The 25,724-nt window shown below is 36.5% G+C and overlaps 1 protein-coding gene across 5 annotated transcripts in view; it reads right to left on the bottom strand.

The window, feature by feature from the left end:
• The window catches only part of LAMA2 (laminin subunit alpha 2), a 385,301-nt gene that overhangs the window by 74,823 nt on the left and 284,754 nt on the right, over positions 1 to 25,724 (bottom strand). For all 5 annotated transcript variants that reach the window (XM_052784294.1, XM_052784299.1, XM_052784296.1 and 2 more), the window contains exons 33-39: positions 18,454 to 18,596; positions 17,801 to 17,899; positions 12,435 to 12,546; positions 8,580 to 8,742; positions 3,886 to 4,096; positions 2,183 to 2,299; positions 880 to 1,043 (exon numbers count right to left, since the gene is read on the bottom strand). In XM_052784294.1, coding sequence (XP_052640254.1) covers positions 880 to 1,043; positions 2,183 to 2,299; positions 3,886 to 4,096; positions 8,580 to 8,742; positions 12,435 to 12,546; positions 17,801 to 17,899; positions 18,454 to 18,596 — 1,009 coding nt within the window. The remainder of the gene's footprint in view (positions 1 to 879; positions 1,044 to 2,182; positions 2,300 to 3,885; positions 4,097 to 8,579; positions 8,743 to 12,434; positions 12,547 to 17,800; positions 17,900 to 18,453; positions 18,597 to 25,724) is intronic.

Raw genomic sequence — 25,724 nt, 5'->3', positions numbered from 1 at the left:
ATTCATGCAGTCCTTTTGAGAAAATAGAATCTGAAGCTATACTGGGGACATGTCCAAGAGGCAGAATATCCAAGATCTATTTCTGAGTATTACTGTTGCAAATTACAATTACTATTTATAGCTTGCTTTCTTAAATGCAAAAATGCAATAAAACAAAAGACACCCTCTCTCTTCCCCCGCCAAAACCCCAACAAACCCCAAACAAAACAAAAAACCACAACCCTTACCTTCTATTCTTTCCAGGAAACTGTATTCATGGTGAGTTATAAAGTACCATTCTTCTGAAAGGGCTGTGGTCATATAAACCAAGGGCATTGCAATTCTCACTTATATTTAGAAATGTGATAGTGGTACACAGAAACTGAAGTTTCTGTAATTAGGTTTAAGCATTTTGGCCCATGACGCCTATTCATTTTGGGACAGTGTTTTAAAACCATTAGAAGGATTACTGTCTGTGGAGGGATTTCTGACAGTAAACAAATTAGCACCATGATAAGGGTCTCCTAGCAAAATGGTCATCTTAAAAATAAAAATAGTGTTTGTTTTTAACAAATGTTTATGAAAATACATAGTGGGCTCTGTGAGACATCAACATAGCAGTTAAGCATATGGTAAGTTAAAGTGTGTTATAAGTGCATCTGAGGGCACTGTTCACAGTTAATGCAGCCTATAAGCACCACAAGATGTATGAAAGGGTTTACAAGAGATACACACACAAATTAACCAACTGGATAGTTGTATGCTCATATAGAACACTGGTTATTTGTATACTCCCAGTGACAGGTGTCAAAGTCTAAGAAGAATGCCCTTCAACTTCTGTCAAGCAATTTTACAAACTTGCCTCATGATTTTATCATTACCAGTGAATGGCTGCCTTACCCATCCAGTATTGCAGATGATTCATTCAGCTGGGCTGCATGGTTCTCAGCTTGCAACACCTTTTCTGGAAGCATCCTGTCATGAATTTCTTGTGATAAGTCATCTATTTTATCCTTCAGCTGATCTGACATTGGCTGTATCTTATCTGCCACACCTTCTACATACTGAAAATGACAAATGAAAGGCCTTTGAGCGGCTGAATACAAGCACTCTGTAGCCCTTTATTTATACATATAGATATATTTTCCTTGTGAGATATTATTTCATAACTTACCCATGCATTAAGACTTCAGGGAACTAATATGGAAAGAACAAAGGAATGGCTGGACTGGAGAGCAGGGGAGACAAAACAATATTCCAAGAGCTGCTTGCCTCTCTTGAGCTTAGTAGTTTTTATTTTACAATTAAGGAACTGCACAGTTTAAAAGCTAATGAACTCTAATTTGGATTTCTTTCCTAAATGCAGATGCATACATAGTTATACTAAACTGTTATGCTCCACAATAACAACTAACCAATGACAGAAGCTTCATGTTTCATGATCCTTTGAGTGATTCCAATGTATTTTTGTTTATTAAAGTATCTTAGTAAGAACTATACTTTTTGAGGACCTGCCATTCCTGTTCCAACAAGCTGTCTCAAAGTGTTTTCTTTCCCATTTCTCCAAAAGGCATTTCTCCATTCATTATAACAATTTTCAATGCAAGATAGAAATATTTCCAGAACAAATGATATTTCCAGATTTTTTTTTTTTTGTAGCTAAGGCACTGATCTCAAACTCTGTTGATAAAACTTTTAAGGCAGAATTTTCAAAAACATTATGTAAAACGAGAGTGCAATCCTCTCCTCTCCTTAATCTACCTAGATCTAAAATTGTTGCCACAGGCAACAAATTATTTTTGAAGTTTCATTCTGATATGCATGCACAGTTTTTGTGCAGATAAATTTACATCTAGATCACAGAGTCACTGTGAGATTGTGAATGGGTCTGCTGCATCTACAATTCTAAAGCTAAAGTCAGTACTGCAATCAGAATACCATATTTATAAGGCAGAGTCCATGAAAAATTATGAGCTAGCTCTTTATGTAATCCAATGAATCACTTAAATCTCAAAGTTAATCATTTTAATATACCAGATAAGCTTTTCCGCCATACAGCAATGGAAAAATTATTTCTTCCAATTCAAATATTCCAACATTGATAAATAAAAAGAAAAATCAGGTGTTACTTTAATTATCTACTTTGCTTCCATAATGATGTTTTGCTGTACTAATTCTCAGATAAGGATGATAAAACACTCACCTCTACAGCTAAGCTGATTTCATTTGCAAGTTTGTTGGCTTCATTAAGGACATCATTCCCTTCCTGCAGGCTCTTCTCAACATCTTGTCTGCCATCTTCTACAGCTTGCTTCTTTTTCTATAGGATGTGTTCACACAAAGAAAAATTTGAGTTGTTTACTAGAATGGGGATGCTAGTTCAAATACCAGCATCGCAATACAAGACTGCTTTTTGCCACCATGCCACAATGCCACTTCTGGAATTCTCTGAGCTTTCAGAGCAAAGACAGTGACAACAGTAAAGCACATATAATGTAAGATATCTTCTCCTTCTCCTCCTGTCCCCAGCTTTGTATCCCCCTCCCACACAGTACATTTTTTGTTGTTCTATAACAGAGGTAACTGACTATTGCAAAATGAATCAGAAAGAAGTTAGAAATCATAATCTTTACCCAGCTGTGCAAGGTCCTCATTTTGGCAACTACCTTCTCTGGCTAGGAAGGCAAAATTTATCAAAATATTCTGCTGCTTTCCTATTTACGGCCACTGGTATTTCACTAACTACTGAATGTAAAATAAAAGATGACGGTTTGGAGCAACCTTAGGATTCTTGATTTTTCCAACTAGTAAAAATACTGCATATTGTGTAGTAGGGATGGTCTTCTGAATAAGGAACTGGAAATTTCCTGTGCAAGATCCATTAGTCACAGATCACAAATTAGTTTGACAGGAGACGCTGACATTCTAGTGTTAAGAGTGCTGTGATGGCTTATTGGTCAAAACAGGGTCAAAATAAAGCAAAAAACTCCTCAAAACAACCAGGTGAGCAGGACTGCTGGAAAGGATGCCTTCAGGCACTCTGATACTGTGATGCGGAGAATATTTAAAACCTGAGATAGCAGGTAATTTCTCCAACCTTTATCCACCCACCTTTGGGAAGAAAATGCACAGAACAGAGAACACCTAACTTCTTTACAGCACTGTATTTCCCTAATTCAATCAAGCCCACAAATCTCTGCTGAGAACTGAGGTCTCGGAACTCTAACCTCATCATTGTACATGAGGTGAAAGCTCATCTAGATACAAACAGAGTTGAAACATTTATCTTCATTAGGTTGACTCTGCTCTTTATGTCTTGGTTAAATGCTTGTTAATGTACACTATAATATGCTCTTTAAGTCTCTGCAATTTAAATTAAATCACAAGCAGACCCTCTGCTATGATGGAGATCATTCATAACAGCTACTAAGTACAGAGGATAGAGTTTGATTTATTACTCTGTAATATCCACATACCCCCTTCAGTCTTCTTCCCAGGGGCTGGAGAGGGAGATGAAAGTGTAAGTTTTCTAGGAGCAAATATATGACAACACAGATTTTAAGTGAACTCCTATTTAAATCTTGAGCACAGGATTTGAATTTTACATGACTATTTATACTGGGATGAATTTAGTCTCTCCCAGATTAATAAATCCAATGCACCCTCCACTCAGTGTTTAAAAGCAGATGATATTATTTTGATAAAGCTGCAGAGTAATTCTACTTTTAAAAGCCAATGCATTTCCTCATTCTGAGGAACATGTTTCCTTTTAATTACATCAGATATAGTTACATTTTAATAATATTTTTTGGTTTGCTTTTATTTTTGTTTCAAGATCTAATCATGCAAAGTTTCAAACTTTGATCAGGCTCCAAGTAATCAAGGATACAACTTGTCCGCACTCACCTCTACCATGGTCATATTTTTTTGGTTGACTGCAGATAAACGATCAGCCTCCCTGATTTTACTTGTAGCTTCTCTTAGCAGGTCTCGAGCATCATCGACTTTGGTGTGGTAGTTTGCTAGCTTGTCCCGGACCTCATTTTTGAGATCCTCATTTTTCTCACTGGGCTCACCAAATAATTTCTTCACCTTGTCCAAAAGATCTTCTGCATTCCTGCAATACATCATCACCCATGAAGGCACTGAGTTCATACTCCCTACACCAAATAATTTGAATATTCTTAATAACATGCAAATGAAATAGACTTCTAAATTTAATCTCAAAGTAACTTTCAAGAGAACACATGCTTAATAAAGTGAAATGACAGTTGTTCTTAAGCCTTTTCTTAAAGAGGTTTTTAAATGCCACTAAGGTTCTATTTATGAAGTAGAAAATATTCAAATATTCTCCACTGAAGACCGTTTTGTCTTTTTTTTTTTTTGTAAGTTGCCATTGAGATCTGACTAGTAAAGTGAGGTTTTCTGAAACATTTCAACTTGTCAGAAAGATTTCCTTCATCCACATTAATGTGACACAAAGTGGTTTCCTACCTTGAACTGAGGGGGATATGTAGATATGCCTGATTTCAAGCTGTCTTGGAGCAGACAAACTGCTTTAGACAGTCAAAAATCATAAATACTTTCCTGTGAAATAAACAACCGCCAGGATCCTTGGATTTATGACTTCCAGTAGCCAAAGAATTTTGTTTATCTAAAATAAATTCTGGGATATTTTTAATGGACTTCGGTTACACAGAAATAGAAAGTTCACAAGTGCCTGCTTTTGGCAGGGGATGCAATATTTCTTGATCATCAGAGAGCTGCTGCACCCAGTTTTAAAGGGCTGGAGTATTGGAGTCTTTATGCCCTGTCATTTGTCTGCCTCATGATACTAGGCCATTGAATCAGTTTAATGTAATGCAACACCACTGTGTTAATGCAATGATACAACAAGAACAGGAAAAAAAAAAGAGAAAAAAAGAGGCATTTCCAAAATGATGCTTTAGAGGTAAAGAAAAATCCTAAGTAAACAGGAATCTGTGGGATAGATAATACCCACAGAAGAAATCTATCACACTTGCACGTAGAATAGATTAAGTTTTTCTTCCTGTCTCATTATGGCAAAGTGTCTGAAGAAGCTGCGTGGAAAACAAGAACTGTATTTTCTGAAAAACACTGCAGTTTGGCCTGCCTATAGTCAGTTCCACTAGAAACCTTCTAAAAATAAACACATCAATAAATGCACACAAACAAAAAATATCTGAGAGGTGGAAAAGATATGCTGCCACTGGGCATAATTTAGATGAAGGATCTGAACTGGAGCCAAGGAAAGCCAAATTGTTACCTTAGCTTTGGGATTTTCTGACATGGATATTTTTTTTTCCCCCCATCTGCCCTGCCTTTGGTTTTGATGAACAAAATTATTCATGTTGTAAATTTGCAACTTCTGAGGGCAAAATATTTTATCAAAAATTAAAACCCAGTATTGACATCCTGTCACAGAAGAAGCATCCAAATGAATTCAGAATTTCTCCCATACCTTCTCCATTGTTCTTTTTACAAGCAGCTACTGTCTTACACTTCTGGCAAATTTTTACACCCTTATGACTCTGCAGTACTGGAGGAACAGTACAAGACAGATGGATTTCCTTTTTATGCCCTTGCATCATAGCACAGTCGAAACTACCTATCTGTCCAGTAGTCTACCTCAAAACTCCTCACTGGTGCTCTAAAGATGATACTTCTGTATTGACCTGTTATGCATTTTTCTCTCTGCTCTTTCTAATGAAGTACAAGGCAAAAAATCTGCTCCATGTAATCCCTTGCTTTATGTATCAGAATTTCTGTGTGACTGGACTGCACCACATTTCTGGAAATACTATCTTGTACATTTAGGCTGTGCTACTTTCACTGGATAAAAGAACAAAACTATACAAAATGCTTGAAGTGTTAGAAGAAACAATCACAGGTCTGGCCTAACAGCTGGAATGCTGTATGGTCTGGATCCTCAAAATGAGTACAAGGGAACAAAAGAAAAATTAGAAACTGATGACAAAATGATTAAAAAGCCCCTCAACGGTATATATATATATATGAGTCTAAATATGTTAGAATTATCCTATCGGGAGAAGAAATGAGGACTATAACATCATGTGCGGCACGGATAAGGTGACCAACTGTCCAATGTCTCTCCAACTGCAAAAATGAATATTAGGAAGCAATGTCAAAACACAGGAGGCATCTCTTCAAACACTGTGTGGCTGAGTTATGCAATTCATTCTACAGGAAACTGGATGATAGAAGTTCACAGCGGCTCAAAAGCCATCAGACAAATTTATGGAAGAAAAAGTTACACAAAAATAAAGCTACTTAGCACACTAAATAGAAAGATAGAATTCTGGCTCACAGCATCCCTTCATAGCAACTTGGTGGCATCTGAGAAAATGTGTAGGAATCTTATAAAATATTGAAAGATTTATTTCATAAGTATGAAAATCAAGGCAGTTTAGGGCAGAAACTGGTGTATTTTTAGAGAGAAATTATTGACTAATGTGCCATTTCAGTACACTAAGGCTATCAGATTACAAACTTGATTTGAAAAGTTTGAAGGAAAATAAATGAGGGAAAAAGCTGCACATATAAGAGCAGTTCTGCCATCTATGAAAGCAAGAAGACTTTGCTTAATTTGTCTTCTTCATTTAACTTTTGAGAATTCACTGAAAACATAGGTGAGGTAAGAAGAATCCACTGATTCTTGTCATTCTATTCTTGGACGAAATCCTGAAAGCAGAATACAATCACTGCCAAAAGACATCTCACCAAAGAGTAAACACGATTAACTACTTCAAAGTGATCATGAGACTTGCAGAGCTATTCAAAAGTAAATATTTCTGAATGAGTCTGTAAAGAATACATGTGAGCATCGTGAATCCATACACATGCGTGCGAACACACACAGTTTTAAGAGTGATAAATTTTTCTTCATCTTTTTTCCTTGCAGAACATATCCTATCCACTATGTTACTACATTATTTAAGCAGTTTTAAGACATTTTTCTTTAAGAGGCAGTACTTTATAAAAGAGTTTTGGAAAACATTATCTAGGGACCTTTCCTCCCTGCCCTGTAATCCACAGTGACTAATTTTCCTTCTGTTGAGTTCACTGCCAAAATGTCTTGGATCTCAATGGCTGCCTATAAAGAGGTAATCCTATCCTTAAGATAAACCATACAACTTTTAAATCAGTGAGTATATTCATGTATTTCTTAGTATAAAATGTATTCCTTTATCAGGAAACAAAAATACTCACTTTGCACATTTCAGGAAGAATGGTAGGAGGGAGAGAAGTCCTTTTCCACAGAAAAGCCGTACTGCATTTCCTACTCTAGCTATGAGGCTAGAGTAGGAAATAATTTCATGCTAGTCTGACAGTTTCATGTTGGCTGTAGCATCTGAGGACTAAGAACACCTTGTTTGAAAGGCCACCCTCCAGTCCGTCCTAAAATTGCAGGCAGCACTTTCAAAGGTTTCATAAATTTTTCTCATCCTTACTTTTTCCTGGTTTCTTTCTATGTGTGAGTAGAGAAGGGATAAAAGAGGATCAGTAGAATCAGAAGAAAAAGCAATAAAACATTGCTGAAAAATAAGTTTGCAATATATCCTTTTTCAAGAGAACAGAAAGCAGAATCATCAGAATTATGGGAAGAAATACTGTACTGGTAGGATTTTCAGAAGATGATTTGGTTTATAAAGTGTAAGATAGGCAGTGCAAATCTGATTCTATATTGCTTGGAAATCTTAGCTAATCTTGTATTCTATTTACATCTCCTTACACTATGCACGCACCTGACAACTGATGTTTTCAGGCCTGAATACCTCTATCCCAGAGAGTGTTCTGAGCCATAACAACTTCAATGGACCACGTAGCTGCTCAGCTGGATCACCTGCTAGTTGTTTGCTCTCATGAAGTGCTAAGCAAAGCCTAGCTCTAGAAATATGCCTAGTCTGACTGATACAGAAGTAACAGGCTACCAGATTTTACCTTCAAGCCAAGTATTTTTCTGGGCCAGGTAAGTTTTCAGCATTTTGCAAAATGCTTTATAAAGAGCTGCCAATATAATTATATATACATATACAGCTTTTATTTTTACAGATAACTAAATAACCAAACCCTGGGCTTCTGAACTGTGCCACAGAGCTGGAATATTCTGATCTATGCTATTCTATATATGGCAAAATATATCCTTTTGAATGGCTATGACACTGGACAAACTTTGCAGACAGATAATGTTTTCATTAGACCAATTAGTTTTCCAGGAAAAAGCTCAAGCTTCTAGACAAGCTTTTTGGTACAAAAGCCATTCATCAGCTCTGAAGCAGAAGCTAAAAACAAACTGAGAAAAATTGCTTAGAATTTGATTAGAAATGTTGCTGGTACTTGTGGAGCAGAGAAGTAATTTCCTAGGAATTGCTTTCCACATATGTAAGCATTTCCAAAAATGCAAATGCTACATTAACAGATATGAAGCATTAGACTTTGCTTTCCTTCACATTTCTGTAAACCCCAGCTTGAAAACTTGGTTGGAAAAGATGACAATCACATTCACAAGAGTCATATATTATCACTGGGAGGTTGAAGACTGAGGTGTCTCTACTTACTTTAACTCATCTTGAGCTATTCTTTCTTGCATATTCAGCTCTCTACTTCTCAACTCTGCAATCATTCTGTCAGCCTCACTCTGCAGTTCTGGAATACTCTTCTCCAAGGTCTCATCTTGGGTTCTGAGTGTCTTGTTCAGTTTTATAGCATCTTCGTTTGCAGCTGCAGGGGGCCAAAAAATATTTATGTAGGGAGTTAGTAAATAAAAACAACAGAGAGGCTTTATGCACCTGCCCATCATCTCTACCAGCAAGTGGAATGCAACTTGCACTGGTTACTCCGGCTGTGAAATATAAAGGATGGTTAATCCAATGATCAGTAACAAATGAGAAAATGTTAAATGTTTCATCAAACCTTTCATTACAGCTCACTTTTAAGCACAATAATTAAAGTGAAGAAGTCTTTATATCCAGTATAAGAAATATATTGCTCCCCTCCTCCTCCCCCTGAAAGAAAGAATTTGCACTGAACCTTTGAAACAGTGGAAGATAATCTGGTATATTGCTCATAGAATTAAGGAGCAGGCAGTACAAGCAATGAAAATTAGATTTAAATTACTTTTGGAGAACTTCAAAATATGTCATTTTTAGCATTCAGACTTAACAGTGCTAGGAAGAATAAATGATTGGGAAATTTCAGAAAAAGGAGAAAGAGGAGTGAAACACACCCACAAATGTCTAAACCTGCCCATGTGTTTAGAAGCAGATATCCAGAAATGGAAAAGGGTATGAAGGTTGGAATATATGATGGTACACTGTAAATATATTATGTGTCTGGAATAGCTGAATTATTGCTAACTGATAAAGCTGTACACATGGTATCATATTCAAGGACTGACTAAAATCTTTCTGCCATAGCACACCACAACATTTAGAATATACACTTTCAGAAGCAACTAGGTCATTTACGACAATCAGTTCCATCTTCAATTTTAAAAAGTACTGCTGCCTTTTCATAGGCACAGGCTCTCAAGTAACTGATTTCTCCAAATAGCACAGTTCCTGGTCACATGGGTACTTCTAAATAATTTAAATTAAAATCTGTCTTCCAAAATTCAAATAAATGACTATTTAATCTACACATTGTATAGGTTTAAAGCAAATTATGAAGAAAATTCTAATCCAATGATGTCTTTGATTTGCTGGTAAGAATTGAGATTTGGATCTTTAATCAAGAGTGGTTATGCGTGAGGTAGTGAGGACTGGAAAAAGACTACACTTTGCTTAAATGGATCATGAATCACTTCTGTGCATTATGTTATGTATCATTACCAAGTTACCTCAGGCCAGGAATAGGCATATATGAATTTTTTTAAAAATCTGGAATGAATAAATAAATAATAATTTAACCTCCCTGAATATTTACCTTAAAAGAGAAAATGGATATGTTATCTCAGCTTTTATAAGGTTCAGGAAAATTTATACCTAGCTTTATCTTTCTCCTCCATCTTCTTCTCATAACAATGTTTACTTTCTAGTCTTAGTATACTGCAAACTATCACAGTCCAGTGGTGGTAAAAGATTTGGATGCACTGACATAGACGAACACAAGGAAGTGCAAAGCTGGGGAAATTCCATAGTTAAGAGGGAAAACTAGTTACAGGTACTCAGAGTTCAGAAAGTCAGCAATCAGTTCAGCAGAAATGGATAAGTGGTCAGAGTATGGTCGTTACAACAAATCACTAAAAACTTCTCACTTGTAAGAAGGAGTTTTTACGGTTTGAAGAATTCCTTGATCCTCTGATGTTTAGAAAGGCATCAGTCAGATCTACAATCATGTAGCAAATCCAGTTGAGTATTTTCATTAATGATCCTGGGAAAAAACCAAACCCAAACCAAAACCCCAAAGTCTACTGATAATATATGCTCATGAGGAAAAGTTGTAAGACAGTCTTAGTAGAGAAGGATTGGAATGCTATGCAGAAAGAACTGGGTGACCTTCAAAACTGAAGTAATCAAACCGGAATGAGTTTTCAATAGTAGAAAATATAAGGTTGTGAACTAAATAACAGAAATTTCAGCTGTAAACTATGGCTTTGCCAGTTAGATACAAGGTATGACTGAGAAGAACATAGTTATATTATGAATCTCCAATGGCACCCAGCTGTGAAAAAAAGGAAAGGCTATCCCAGAATGTATTAGGACAGCTGACATAGGCAGGTTTTAGTGCTACTGAAGTGCAAGACACTGAAGCAACCTCGTTTCAATGCTTGTTACCTGTGCTCTGGAAAGATGAACCTAATTTTTAACAGAGGAAGGGAAATTATATGAAAGTGAGCAGGACATTTGGGAGACTATGCTTTAAGGTGTTTTAGTCTAGAAAAAAAGGGGCCGAAGGGGAATATGATTCCTCTCTGTGAACATAGTTGGGGGTGGGGGAAGGAGGAGAAAGAAGCACTTGGGAGAGGAAAAAAACCTATTTGAACTGAAGAACAAGGTTGGCAAAAGAATACATGATGATAAACTAAACATGAATATTTTTAGCTAGAAATGAGAAGGTTTGTAGTAATGAAGAGTTCTGAAACTGCCTCCTATTCAGATTGTGTGTATTTGTGGAAACTACTTTGAAGATGAGGGTTAGAAAGTTTATGATAGCAGGGGAGTGGATGCAGCTACCCAGGAGGTATCTTTCAGTCCTGTGCTCCTGTATTTCATCTATTCTTAAAACATTAAGTTGGCCACTAGGCAAACACATTGATTTTAGAGTCTTTGTCAACTTCTAAGATACCGCATAAATTTATTTCGCCCCCTCAATGTCTTCTAACTCTGTACTTCCTATTGCCAATCCTGCTTGAGGAAACCTTTGCTTGGGTTACAAACACTGGGCATAAACTTTGTGGAGCAAAAAATTGGTTTAGCCCTTGTCATCCCAAATTCATCTTGAAATATGAGGAGCCTGATCTTTTGTTTAAAGAAATTCTTGAAAACTTGCTTTCTTTTTCTTGTTGCTTTTCCCACATTTATTTCATGTCAAAGTTGCACATCCTAAAGATATCCTAAACTGCTGTTCAGTTCAGCTACAGGGCATGTACAGGGATGTGTTACGTGAAAGGCAATATAAAATGTATTTTATAGCACTTGGACAAAAGTGGAAGCTTTCCCTTTCAATGAAATGGGCCTTCAGAATCATAACTACTGAAACCAGTACTATAGTGGGAGTTTTGAGTAAGAAAGAAGAGATCACTATTTTTCAAGTAAAAAACCTGCCTGTGATTGCCAATCGTTTTCATATTTTTCAGCCATTATCTCATTTAACGGCTTCATGCAATATATAGGTCTTGCTTCTCAAAGCCATCTACAATAATTTTGCTCATAAGTCTTTACTGCATTGTAAGTGCAGTGAATCAGCTTGTGGAAGAAAGAGTTGGCTCCATGCCACTACTTAGGTAGGGTTAGGAGTCACTTGCAAATTCCAAGCAGCAGATGTTCATTAACAGCAAGTAGTAATGTATTTCTGAAGTAATTTTGGGGAATTAAGATGAAGTGTTAATGTACCAAGTGCTAAAATTACATCAAGCTTTTTTACCAATACATGTTTTTAACTGCTTTGAAAATAAAGAAAAGCTAAGCCCTGTTAGTTACTTCATCATAATAGTTTTTCTTCAAATAACTGCAAAAATCCTGAAGGAACATACTCAATATTCTGCTAGTCTTTGCTCATACACTGTTTAAATAAACTGCATCTGTAGATTGGAAAAAGTCTGCAGATAGTTAACTGTAGTTTCTTCACTCAACATTTAAACCACATGACATTTCTCAGTGAATAAACTCTTCTTCATTGTCTCTCAGACCCTCTTCCCCACCATCCTTCAGTTTTCTTGAGAAACAATTAGCATATTTTTCTTTTTCCAATACCTTCAGCAGCTTGGAGAATGTCTTTGACGAACTGTCCAAGAGATTTCGCTCTGTCATTAGTCCTCTCAGCATCCTGCCTGGTTTGCTCACCATCTGCTGTCACCTTGGTAGCCTAGTGATTCAAATTCAGGAAAAGTATAATTAATAAACAGGACAAGGCTGCACTATGCGATATTCCTACTGGATGAATCTATGTACAAAACTTTCCTCAGGCAAAAGGCAATCAATGAATTATTGATCAGATGCATGGGAAATGACATGCTCTGTTCAAGTAGACAATTAAATTTTATTACCTTTTTCTTTAAATGAAAATTGGAAGGCTTTATTTTAGGTTCTTAGAAACACTAGTTGTGTGCAACAGTACACAAAGGGAGACAGGATGAAAATATTTACTGAATTTGTTTAAAGAAACGTTGTTTGGAACCTTTTAATAGATTCTTCAGGGAATACTTTCCATAGTTTCACAATTGTGCACTTTTCGATTGACAACGTGCAGCAGATACCATGACCTCTTTGCTTCCTCCCCAGAGGTGTTCTCAAAGAGACAGTTCATGCCAACAAGCAACAAGAATTTTAAATCAATACATTAATTAAACCAAGAAGGAGAGAAAAAAAAGTTGTTTTTTTCAGCTCTAATGCTTGATGTTGTTTGTTTATAACATATTGCGGTGCCCAGTAAAATTTTAGCTTTGTGTAACTAAATGCTTTATAATTTTATTGAATCACAGCAGCAGTGGCAGGATGAAGACAGACGTCTGCTGCAGACCTGAAAAATATGCTGAGGAAAGGAATCATCTTAAGACATTCTACTTAGCTCTCAAGGTCCCTATTTACAAAACGGACTCATTTTTATTACAAAGAAGCTGACCATTTCAAGGAACAAAGCTTGTCAAACTGTACTGTAAAGCAAAAAACCCCCAGTTTTTTTCTTTGGGGATTGCATTCCCAAGAAATGTCTCAAAGCAGGGCATTATGATCTTTCCAGTCACTGGGGAATGGCTAGAAGATCAATAATTCAAAATGAGCTTAGGTCTTCCACAACTTAAGCTGTACAAACTGTTTTCTCAGTTACAAAAAAACCCCACACATTTCAATAATAGTCAAAGAGAAATAGTATCACTTTAACACATTTATTTTTGCCTGATCAGCTTCTAGATGGAAGCCCTCAAGATACATCAGGACAGCTGAGCTTCTGAAATGAAATCCCTGGCATTATCATACCACTTGCAGTTTTGGTCTACTTCAGAGTAGTTACTCTGAAAGTAATTTATATGAAAATGGTTCAGGTAAATAGAATTATACAGGAAGAATTAAGAACCCATACTGACTGGGGGGAGTTTGTTCTATTTCATCCCTGTACCAGTAGAAGAACATGGCTTTTCACATTTATACAGCTTTAATCGTGCTATTGGTTACTTCCTCTAAGATTTACAAAACCCCTTTACCTGCCTGGATACAGAACTGAAATATTGTCACAGTGAGCTCTAAGAGGCAATCGGGATAGGAAAAAGGCAAAACTACAGAATGGTCTTGATGGACCACTGCTCTAACCCAGCTTGGCATTTCTGAAGGCATTTCATTCTTCATGTAATTGAGAACTACCTTATTATTTATCGTCAAATCCTCTGCAATCAGCCTTTTATTCTTCAGGTTTTATTTGCTTGGAATATTCACATTCACTTTTATTATATTCTATAATATTTCTAAGCCCTTTACTACAAATGGTGTTTTATAACTTACATATACTTTTCTTAGTTTTGATTACTTTTTCCACATTCATGTTAATTCCAATTGGCCACTTTAACCTCTCAATATTTATGACTGAATGGCATGTACTACATTTTTGTCCACATTAATCTGTTATCAAACAGTTTTCATTTCCTCTTGGTGACAGTTCTCTTTAGTACTTAAATCCCATTCAGCTCCACTGAAGGCTTCCTGTATTCTGCCATAATTTGCTTTGCTGAAAAATAACCTTTTGCGTCATTATCTTGTCTAGCTTTAACTCCATAAACCAAATTAAATGGCAAACGTCCTTCATACTGTACCTACCATTCCATGGCTAATTAAATGTTTCCATTTGTTAATAAAGTCCTACTCATTTTCTATATATTCAGTTTACTACAGTTCACCATTTCTATAAGGTCAGTCTTCAGCATCTCCTAACAGTTTAAACAGGCACAACAAACTTTCTGGGGGAGCAATAAGGGTCAGGCAGACTGGACCCAGAGCAAGTGTTTGGAATGAATCTTCAAGAATTTTCCCTACCATAGGAATCTAGTAAAGAAAGTATCTGAGATCAGCGAACCTGCTTTGGTGATGTTCATAGCTTGTACTTAGTGATGAAGGTTCCATGGAAGGCCTTGTCCCAGTCTGAAGACTATTAGCAACTTAGACTATCAGCAAGTATTAGCAAATACACACACATTTTTGTTTTGGTTTTGTTTGTGTGTTTAGTCTGAGGTCTTAGTCAAGCCACAAGAAATTCCTCTAGATGGCATCTGGAGGGGAGCCCTACAGGAATTTCTACAGCTAGTGAGACCACAGAAGGAGGAGTAAACACAGACCTCACTGTTCAGATGGAAGTTCTTGGCTCTCCCTCCAAATGCTTCCAACTATTGCAAACTAGGTTGCCTCTGCTACTACTTCCAGATATTTTTGAGCTTGAGAAACTCAGTGGTATGGGAGAAAAAAAAAGTTTACAAAGTCAAAAGAAGCATTTCAATCAGAGGAATGATTCCGATCCCTGTCTTTCTTGAAGGCTCTGAAGGTACCTAATTAGAAGGGAAAAGGGGGTTTTGACTAAAAGTAGCAGTCTGAGGTCTGCCTTTGGTGGTAGGTGTGGGAATGTGCATGCAAGCATGTAAGAACATAATTAGTGCGAGAAAGACGTGAGGATCTTCTGTATGGCAGAGTGAATGAAGGAAAGAACATGATGGGAAAAAAGAAAAAGGAGTGCTGCACTGATGTAAGAAATCACTGGTAGAAAAGAGACCACAAGGAAGCAAAAACCCCAAAGGTTTTGTAGTGACTAAATACTATTGTCTTCCACATTTTGTCTTAAAATGGATAGAATTTTTTTTTTTTCATGGAAATAACTCCTCACCAATCCTCATCAACCTTTTTATTCATCACTACTCGTTTCACTTTGAAAATTTGGTGAGCCTGCAAATCAGATACGGGGAAAAACTGCTATCTATGGTTATACCATGCGCTCCAACTGTTAGCCATTATGGGGTTATCAGCTATATCTTCATGTGGAAATGAGACTTGAACACACTACATCAGGACTCACTCTTCTTTTTGGGACATTACTGCTATTTACAAACATCAAAAAAGAAGGGTAGGACTTGCCACCAGTTGCGAGTCCCCAAATTAAAAAAAAAAAAACAACTGCAATCCAGTTAACAACTCTCTGTAAAGATAACCAGAACTCATAAGGCTACTTACTCATTGCAACAACGGAAAACCGCAGAAATGGAAGCGGTGATAATCTGGCCACCCCACTGACTCCCCTAAGATCAGACCTTCAATATTTTTCCTTCCAAGACTAGTCTACAGAAGGTCAGAATTTGCAATGTTATTTTAGGTCATCTCCATGGGGGATTAAAATTTATTAATTTTTTTTTTCCCAGGGGGAGGGCAATTGGAAAAGGATACTTAAAAGAGCAACTATACAAAGGGAAAGGAAACATTGTCTTAGCCTAAGATTGAGAGATCTTAATATAAGAAATATAATCTGTGCTTGTAGGGCTGTCATGAGTTAAAAATCCACGTAGACTTAAAACTACCATAGTTTTTTCTGGCAGAAAGATAAAAGATCAAACAGAAGTGAAAAAACAAGCTTTTTCACACTCACAATGAGAATATGTACAGAGAGATACATGTGAGTTCATGTGGGGGGGGGGGTGTATAGACACACACATACATGCATACATATGCAAACACACTACAGGTGCTTTCTTGCCAACTACCCATGATTTCATAGTTTTTTTCAAAATTGAATATAATCCACACAAACAAACCAGTTTCTCTGAGAATTTTAGTTCTGTAAGCCATGAACAATTTTAAGACAGGATGCCAAAACTGTATGGGGTTTAGGTAAATTCTCTCAGGTGTATATTCATCAGTACAGTAACCCATGTCTTTCTTATTTGGCTATTTCAATGCAGGGAAGCACAACTCACGAACATGATTTTTGCTAGTCCTTCATATTAATATATTTTGGACAGCTGTATTTTTATGGTGGCTAGTTCATTTCCCTATTTTTTTCTCCACTAGGTGGCAGAATTTATATTATTTTCTTAGACATTGTCTTTTCCTGACCAAAATAAGGTCTATATTGAAATAAAATTTCGTAACTAAAAGAGTAAATAGCACATCGATTGAAATCCAGAAGACTCTCACTACCCTCATAAATGAAATATAGGAGACATGTATTTAACTAAACTCACACACCTTGTGCATATATTTGAATTCTCCCCTTAAATATTGTCCCCATTTCAATTACTTCATTCATCGACTCTTAATGAGAACTTGTTATTTGTTAAACCAGGACGTCCGTTGCCTTGCTATAAAAATTCTCTGAAATAAGTGAATCAGGCTAGCTTACCATTTGCTCTACAGCTCCTCGAGAAACAAGCCAACACAAGAGATAAACCAAAATGGAAAATGAAACTGCAAAACAGCAAAACTTTTTTTTTTTTTTTTAGTTCTTGAGATGGTTGGGCACTAAGTAACTCTGAGTGAAGTCAGGCTACTTGTACTGCAACAGGCAATCTTGAAAGAGAAACAGGCTGAGAACTATCTTGAGACAGTCAGGCTCAGGAGATTTGAAAGGGAATATGATGAGATGATGTTGCTGATGCAGAAAGCAGATAACCTTACTACAGACAGTACTAATGTTCAGAAGAAAAGGAAGGAAACCAGGCAGTTCAGTTTCCAAAAGCCTCAGCCGGTTAAAGAAAAACTCCAGACATGTGAGAAACTGTGTGGTAATCCAGTGGTTTTGTTGCCGTTAGGTTTGTAACATAACCTGTAGCTGAAGTGATGGGAAAGCCCACAAATGCTGTATCAAGAACTCCCTTTCCTTTAGTGTCAGCTTTTCCAAATAAGTTAATTCTTGGGTGCTCTGTATGAGCATTACAAAGTTTTCTTACATTATTATAAAGTTTTGCAGAAAATACATCTCAATGTATTGGCCCACAAAAAGAGGTTGTTAGAGGACGTGCTGCCATTTCAAACACTGAGACCGAGAAGTGTCTTATAATTCATCTATTCATTCATGTTTAATTCATATTCAGAAGATTTCTGTCATTATGCAGCCTTAACCAAACCCATAGACCCCAACGTGATCATAGACTTACTCTTGTCAGTAGTTCATCCATTTCTGTCACCAGGGTATCCAGATTTTCTTGTGCTAGTTGAAGAAGTCTCTCTGGTGCTCGCTGAGGTGAAAGCAAATGCTGTTGGGGAAGAGAGTAGGGAGAGTGAAAATCTGTATTTAATGGATCTCAGTGCTTCCAAATATTGTAGAGAAGCAGCATCAAAAATTTCCTTTTCATTACAGTATGCAACTCCCTTTTGTCATTGACTCTTGTGTCACATCTATCCAACACACTTTTCTCAGGAATCTTGACAGCTTTACATAGTTTAGTGGAGAACCTGTAAGTATGGTAGGGAAGATACAGCATATAAAATACATAACCACTTTATGGACCACCAGCATAAACACCATTTTACTTGTATGCGACATCACTTTTTCTGTGTCTGCAGTATAATTCCTTGCATATATGTACACAAATTACTGCTGCAAGATTTATTTATTAAAATAAGTCAAAATATTTATTAAAATAAGTCAAAACTGTAATAACTATTTATCAACCAAAGCAAGCTTGAAGTAATAAAATCTTGAATTTTTCTTCTTCCCTGAACCTACTCAAGGCTGTATGTTTGAACAGATTCAAGTACAGTTGTACTGAAGCCTTGTTATTTATGTATGTGAATACTCTGAACATACCTTTAATTCCTGTGTCATGTTCTCAAAACCATGCAACATTTTATATGGAGCAGGCAGTGGACCACTAAGGTTAACACTCAGGATCATCTGCTTTAGCTGATCCAGGTCACTGAGAAGGAGTCCTGTGCATTCATCATCACAAGCTGGGGGGAAGAACAGCAAAGCTTATTTATTCCTGCTAAATGTTTAGGACATATGTTTGAATTAGAAATTTTATGGCACACATACAATTCTGTGAGAGGTAACACTAATTTCAGATAATTTACCTCAAAAGCATAGTTTGAGAAAAAATGGAAACAACAACTAGAACACAGGAAAGACCTTATTGCTTAGGACTTGGTATGGGACAGTTTAATATAAAACATGAAGAGCAAAATTCGTAGGCTTACCTCACAAAAAGAGGAAATCATTAACATTGTCCATCACGGACTAGACAATATAAAATCCTAAATTAGACAAGCAATTTGGATGAAGCTTGAGAAAAGTGGACAGGTAATTTGGAAAATCTAAGGAGCACTTTAAGAAGTATAGTATGGTTGTGGATTTGAAAGTAAGAAAAAACTAAAGAAATCTTACAATTTACATGCTTTATAGTCATATAATAGCATGGCCAAGCATTCTAAACTTGTAATGCAGAGAGTAGAAAGAGTCCAGGTAAAAATACTGATAGTTTTAAGAAATACTTTTCCCTACCTCCTTTCACTAAGCAGCTTGTAAGTTTTTCATTATGCTTCCTTTCTTTAGCATGAAAAATACTGGTGTGTGCTGCATATACTGAAAGGAGTTTGCATTTCCCCACCCCTTGCTTTCTATTAATTATCACAAGAAATTCTCATAACCTTAAAGTCTTGTATCATTTATGCTGCAGACAGGAAAATTCTTCATCCTTTAAAACAGAGTTGTAGGAATGCCTTTCTGTTTCCCTGCATAAAGATGCTACCCAGGAGTGGCAAACCTAAACAACATCTCAGGAGATGGAGCAAACTCTGAAACAATGAGTTCACTGGTGATGTTAAGAGACACGGAGGGTTGTACCTAAAGTTTTACAAGTATGTAAATATTTATTTCAGCAACACCTCTAGGCAGCTCAATGGCTAATAAAGCACTAAACAACATGTATGTTTCTGTAGAAAAAGAGAAGTAATTTTCAACAGAGAATTACTTTTTTTTTCCTGAAACCTATTCTTCATGTAGATTAAACCTTTTCTGTTCTTTAAAGTTTTCACGGTTATCTAAATGTTGTTCTTATTCTGTAGGTTGGCTGTTCAATATAGCAAGGAGGTGAGTCAAATACAGAGAAAAGAAGAATAATGAATACTAGTTCAATACACCATGAAACTCATGTGATGATTGAAAAGGAGACAAGATAGATGCTGGATTAGTGCAGTAAGAAGTGGGTGCAGAAAGCTAGATACTGTTATTTTAAGACTTCCTTTTGCATTTTCATTGCTTCCATTTGCAGACTTCTTCCTCCTATTTCACAGTATTCTGTTACATAAGCTGAACTGCACTGGAACTTCTCTGCACTTATTAACTGTGGGCATGATACATTCTGATTTATGTTTCTACATGAAATAAAAAAAAAAAAAAAAAGGTTATTACCATCCCAGCTCTTGTCATCTGTGTGCTTGCTTTTAGAAGTCTGAGAGAATTAAGGGGAAAGCAAGTTTTACAGCCAACTGAATGCTTTATATAACGAACACCTGTTCTGTAGCTGGTCAAGAAGGTAAGCAGACCTGATAATCATTTTGCAGGATGCAAGTAAGTGATCTCGGACCTGGAAAGAGTTGGGGCTTGTTGTTTGTTGTTGGGTTGGGGTTTTTTTGGTACATTATTTCACTTACAAAACAAGCTAAATCTATTCACCCTCAAAATTGTCAGAGTGGTTGGTAACAAAATGCTAAAAATTTGCTATCTGTTAAAGACAAACTCAATTTACACCAATAAGAAAAAAATGAACAGCTTATGAAGAGATGAAGTATTCTCAATGAATAAACAATTGGTAAGTGAGCATTAACACTTCTTGCATGATAATCAGGTTGAGAAGAGGAACTACATCAAGTGAGGACTACAGTTGAGTAGATGACATAGGACTAAGCTATTCCAATACGCAGTCTGAAATGTACTGTAGCTAAGGGAAATATTTCAAGAGCATGATTATATTTTGCAAGACTAAATACTTCTGTGTCTATCTATAAAACTGTCAGCATAAATTTGTGTCTAATATTAACAAATGCAGCACTAAATTCAGATCATTACAGCAGTGCAAGCATGTAAGAGGCAAATCATGCAGTCAATATTACAATAGTCCAGCAAGCAATTAATGCAAATTATTGCATTTTCCATCTTCACACTTTCACATGCACAGTAAGTCCTGTAAGTATTTTGACCTACCTCTTGTGAGAAGCATCTCCAAAGTACGCATGCCAAATAATTTTTTTTTTTAAATAATTGCTCAAATAATAAAAGACACTATAAGTTTATGGACATCTAACCACTTATCCCATCTTACAAAGAGAAGATAATGTACAATAAAGGAATCACATGTCTGAGCTACAACATGTTCCTCCATTTGAGTGATTATCTAACACAGTTGTGCTTTAATACATTCATTGCTGTCAAGATTCAGAAGACTGTGTTATGACTAGGTAATCTTAGGTCTAAGGGCAACCATGCAATCTCTGATATGAGGTGGTATCCTATGATAGTTAGTGACTCTTCAGTATTAGTTTCCTGTTGCTTCACAATAAAGTGTTGAACTACTGTTAGGCTCATTAATCTGTTTGCTGTTACCCCATTTTTCCTATTTTGGCACTGGTCTCACACCAAATAATAAACAAGCCCTCCTCCGCCCCCCAAAACAGAACCCGAGTAGAGAGCTGAAAGCTTTAGCTTCCTTGCCATTGCTGCTGGTTTCAGGTAGTTTGCATGATCAATCTCTCTCCAAAATCTGGGAAAATTCAGATCCAGATCAGGATCTAAAGTACCGACTCAGGTTTATTTCTGATTTTTGTTATGTAGAAAGCCTCCTTTGCTGGTTCTGATACATACCAGTACTAGTTAGGTTTATATAGTGCTTGAGTTGGGTGAAAGACATTGGAGTGTGGGTCTAAACTCAACAGGAGCTCATGCGTCAGAAAAAGGGAGAACAACTGATAGCTTATCAGCTTTTAGGCCAAGCAGGGGTGCCCGTCCCATATGGAGCTCATGCAGACAGAGAAGCAGTTGTCCAGCACGGGGGTAAGTTTAACTCTTATGGTTGTGCCATAAGGTCTCACAACTTCTGTTCAACTCAGAACATAGCAAAAGCTAGACCAAGGCTTCAGAGATCTGGTGTTACACACAGTATCTTTCTTTTCAGCTCACTCTGTGAAGGCTTGTGATAAGATGCTCCCAGCTCCTGCTGAATTAAGGACTGCGTAGGAGCTAGGAGATGCTTCTTTTCACAGATTCTTCAAGATCTGCCTCTGACAAAGACAGCGTCTCTGCTTAGTTCTGAATTTGTAAGGGCTGAGATCATGGAGCTACTCCCATTTTAGAGGGAAAATCTTGATTCTGCCAGGACCAGTAACTAGGAGCTCTATTTTTCTGCTGGGTGCAGAACTGAGTGACAGCTGGGAAAAACTCCCTCTCACTGCAAGCACCAGTCTACTTAGAGTACAATATTTGCACATCCAAGACCTGGTATTAAAGGAATCTGATTATATAATTTTCTTCCTCTACCAATATTGAATATTTAAATTCGTAAAGATGTAAGTTTGTTGACTGCAGCACGGCTGAAGGTCCTCCCCCCCCCCCCCAAAACCGAGTTACAGAAAAATTCCTAACTATGAGATATCTGTTTGATCTCTCTATGCCATTATTACTTCCTATTTGCTGCTAATCTTGCACAGCAGAAGCACATTGACTGCTTTACATTTAGGTTTTTTGCTTGACCCCAAGGAACATTCGTGACAGGAGCACACATCTGAGGAAAGGTTTTGCAGTTTGTGTTACAACAGAGCTCAAAATATTGAGGCCAATTTTTTTTTAAGTCCCCATTGTAGTTATGAGTGGTGCCCTGAAAGCATTCAGAAGGTGAGTTCTGACTTGCCATATGTTTAACAATAGAGCCTTGAAGTTCTCACTAGGATTGTTTTTTTCCCTAAACGCTGCACAGTGGCAAGCACAGTCACTGTTCCAACAACACTGTAATCTAAGGTTCTTAATTTAACATATGCAAACTCTACAACTGAAGTGAAGTGTAATGTCACAAGGTATAACAAAAAATACACAAGAGAATTACTAATCTAAGAAAATGTACGATTGCTACAGGCTTGATCCAAACCCCTTGTAGCTCCTTCTGTCCACTTCAGCTTCCTAAGGTCAAAGCTCTTTGGGAAGGATGAGGAGGGAGCAATACATGCTTTGGTTTGTTTATGTATTTCTGGTATGTGTGTGTAAAATATGAATCAAGCAAATACTAATGATGTCAGTCTGCCTGAGCATGCTGGGTACAGATGAACTGAGTTCATCATACAACTCAGCCATTTTCTGGATTGGAAGGGTGGGGTTTAACTAAGAAAACAGAAAATATACCTATATATCTTCAATACTGTAGTGATTATACACCAGTCAGCAATTGCCACTTGACAACTTTCAGCAGAATAAACGTTGAGATATATTTATTACAGTAAAAATGAGTGATGCCTAAGGGGGCATCAAACATTTAGAGGACAATTCATTTGTAGTTACAAATAAAAATAAAAATCTGTAAGCATTAGAGAAGATTTGAGAGAACTTTTGTCATATTTGACAGTATATAGGATGTTGGCAGCATTATTAAAACTGCAATCATCACTAGTTTTCTTATTGGCTACTGACAGTTTCAAAAGAGAAGGGAAGGTGAGCCTAAGAAGTGGATTACTTGAGACCAAAAATTACAAGGAAGTCTTCATCAGCAGAGTATTACGAGTATCTGTACATGGCAATATAGATGGTCACTTTAGCTGGGGAAATAATCCAGTTATTAACCGTCATCATGCAAAAAATTTAGAATTTTTATGATATGTAGTAGACCATTCAGACTCTTGTATTACTTATAAAAAAAATCTACTTTTTGGATACCATTTTCCATTCCCTAATGGCATGCTAGAGAAAACAACATTGTTCTGTTCTAAGAATATAATGGGAAATGAATTCTGTCTGTGCGATTCACTTGTAATTATCTTTCCACTGTTATTTAGCAATAAACAAATTTTTCCCCTTTGCACAGTGGCTTTTAAAAAATATATTCTCTTCCCATTCCACCTGGAGCTTTCTAAAATACAACTGTTATAACACAGCACTGAAAAGTGGCATGCACTAAGCAACTGAAAAATGACATGTTATGAAAAAACCAGTAAGAACCCAGTAAAACAGATTTTCAGCTATATCAGAAATAGATCACTTTAATGAACGTGCATGTTCCTCCATTTTTTTTTCCTGTCTTTTCACTGCAAATTTTCACTCTAAAATCTTTAGAATACTTATGATAAGGGATATGTTAAAATATAAATGTTATATTTAAACAATAATACATTATAATATTGTGGCTAAAATACATCTCTAATTGAATTTAAATATGCATTATTTAGTTTTCATGTCATACCGTGTGGTGACCTTTTATAGAATTTGCCAAAAATTCATTATTTAGATGATTATTCTTTGCTAAATATTCAAAATCAAGTTTCACTTTCCTAAATATTAACTATAGCATACTAACATTGGACAGCTTAATCACACTATGTTTTGTATTACTTACATTTTTTCAAACAGGTCATTGTATTTGCATGTATTTTCTTTAAGCTAGACCATTTTACCACCTAACTAGGGGTTCTTCACACTTCTGACAGGTACAATGCAACTGCAGTATTTGCAATGGAACTCTGCAAATGAGCAAATGTAGATGCATACAGCTCATTTGAAATATTGAATGCAAACAGGATTCTGTGTATGGCATTCATTTTCTGTACATTAACAGTACTTAATCACTATTATTATTATTATTACTATTAAGGTTTCATTACAACTGAAGCTAATCAGAAGGGAATTTACTGAGTATTTTGGAAGTGGTTGATACATGACAGTAAAAATATATTGTATACATGACCAAATTCTCAGCTGCATTAAACTCACATCGGAACAGATAAATGTTCTGGGAGTAAGGAAGAAAAGCTTCGGGGTTTCCCCAAAAGGTGTTTCTAATGGTTCTTTGACAGCACAATGACTATTAAAGCACATTAGCGGCTGCAGCAATGAATCCCTATCAGAAGAAAACAGCTGTACTCTGAAGCCTGTGACAGTGTTAACCATGGGCAAATTCCCACCAAGTCTATGCTTGCCACACTCCCTTTGTCTACCACAGCCCCTCTGTCTACTACAGGCTACAAAGGTAAATGGTTTATCGATCAGGCTGGTTTTCTACCATGTTGGGGTATTGCCCAGCAGTAGCAAAAGTGGGTTTGGAGTAATATGGGGTTAAGGAACCTTTAAACAAAGGGAAAATCATATAGTGAGACCAAATAGTCATAAAGTGTTTACTGAAATATTTAATTGCAGTTCTTGCAATTTATGACATGGATGTTATCGATGTGGTGTCAATAGTAATGAACTAGTTCCTGTGATACCAGAGATTTAAAGTACCTCCCACCTGTGTCTATAGGTGGTTCCTATTTTTATGACTAAAGGAAAGACATCTTTTCATTTGATTCCTCACCTTTAGCAATGACATGAAATGTCCATATGCACATGCAAAGGACTTTTTATGGTGAAAACTGATTATCTAATTAAGGTAAAAATGCTGCTACAGGTAGTGTAGATACATTTCAACACTGGCACACGAATACTTGCAGTTAAATCAGAGATGATAGTGAACCACATCCTTCAAAGGAAAAAGGTGGAAAATTTGATTTGCCTGCACACAGTTTTTCCCATTCATAGTGAGAATTTTTAACCTTATTATCCACACAATGAAAGAGTCTGATTAACAAATTGGAAAACCATTACAAATGATAACTTGCACTTAAGCTGTTTTCTACAAAGGAATTCTGCCATCCTGGATATCCAAGTATCAGTATCAGAATACTGATAAGGTAAATGACCAGTAAAAAACATACTAAGCGGTGCCTGAGATTGAAAACATTGGCTCGTACTGGAAATAATGTAACAGGTATTCAGGATGTTGAAAAATTAAGTCATTTTTGTTTAGATGCCACTCTGCAAAACATAGTCCTTATTTTAAAAATTTTGTA

This window comes from Harpia harpyja, chromosome 4 (genome assembly GCF_026419915.1).
Source record: "Harpia harpyja isolate bHarHar1 chromosome 4, bHarHar1 primary haplotype, whole genome shotgun sequence".
In the NCBI taxonomy this organism is placed as follows: domain Eukaryota; kingdom Metazoa; phylum Chordata; class Aves; order Accipitriformes; family Accipitridae; genus Harpia; species Harpia harpyja.
The sequence above is the reverse complement of the archived record's forward strand: the minus strand, read 5'-3'. Positions and strand labels throughout refer to the sequence as shown.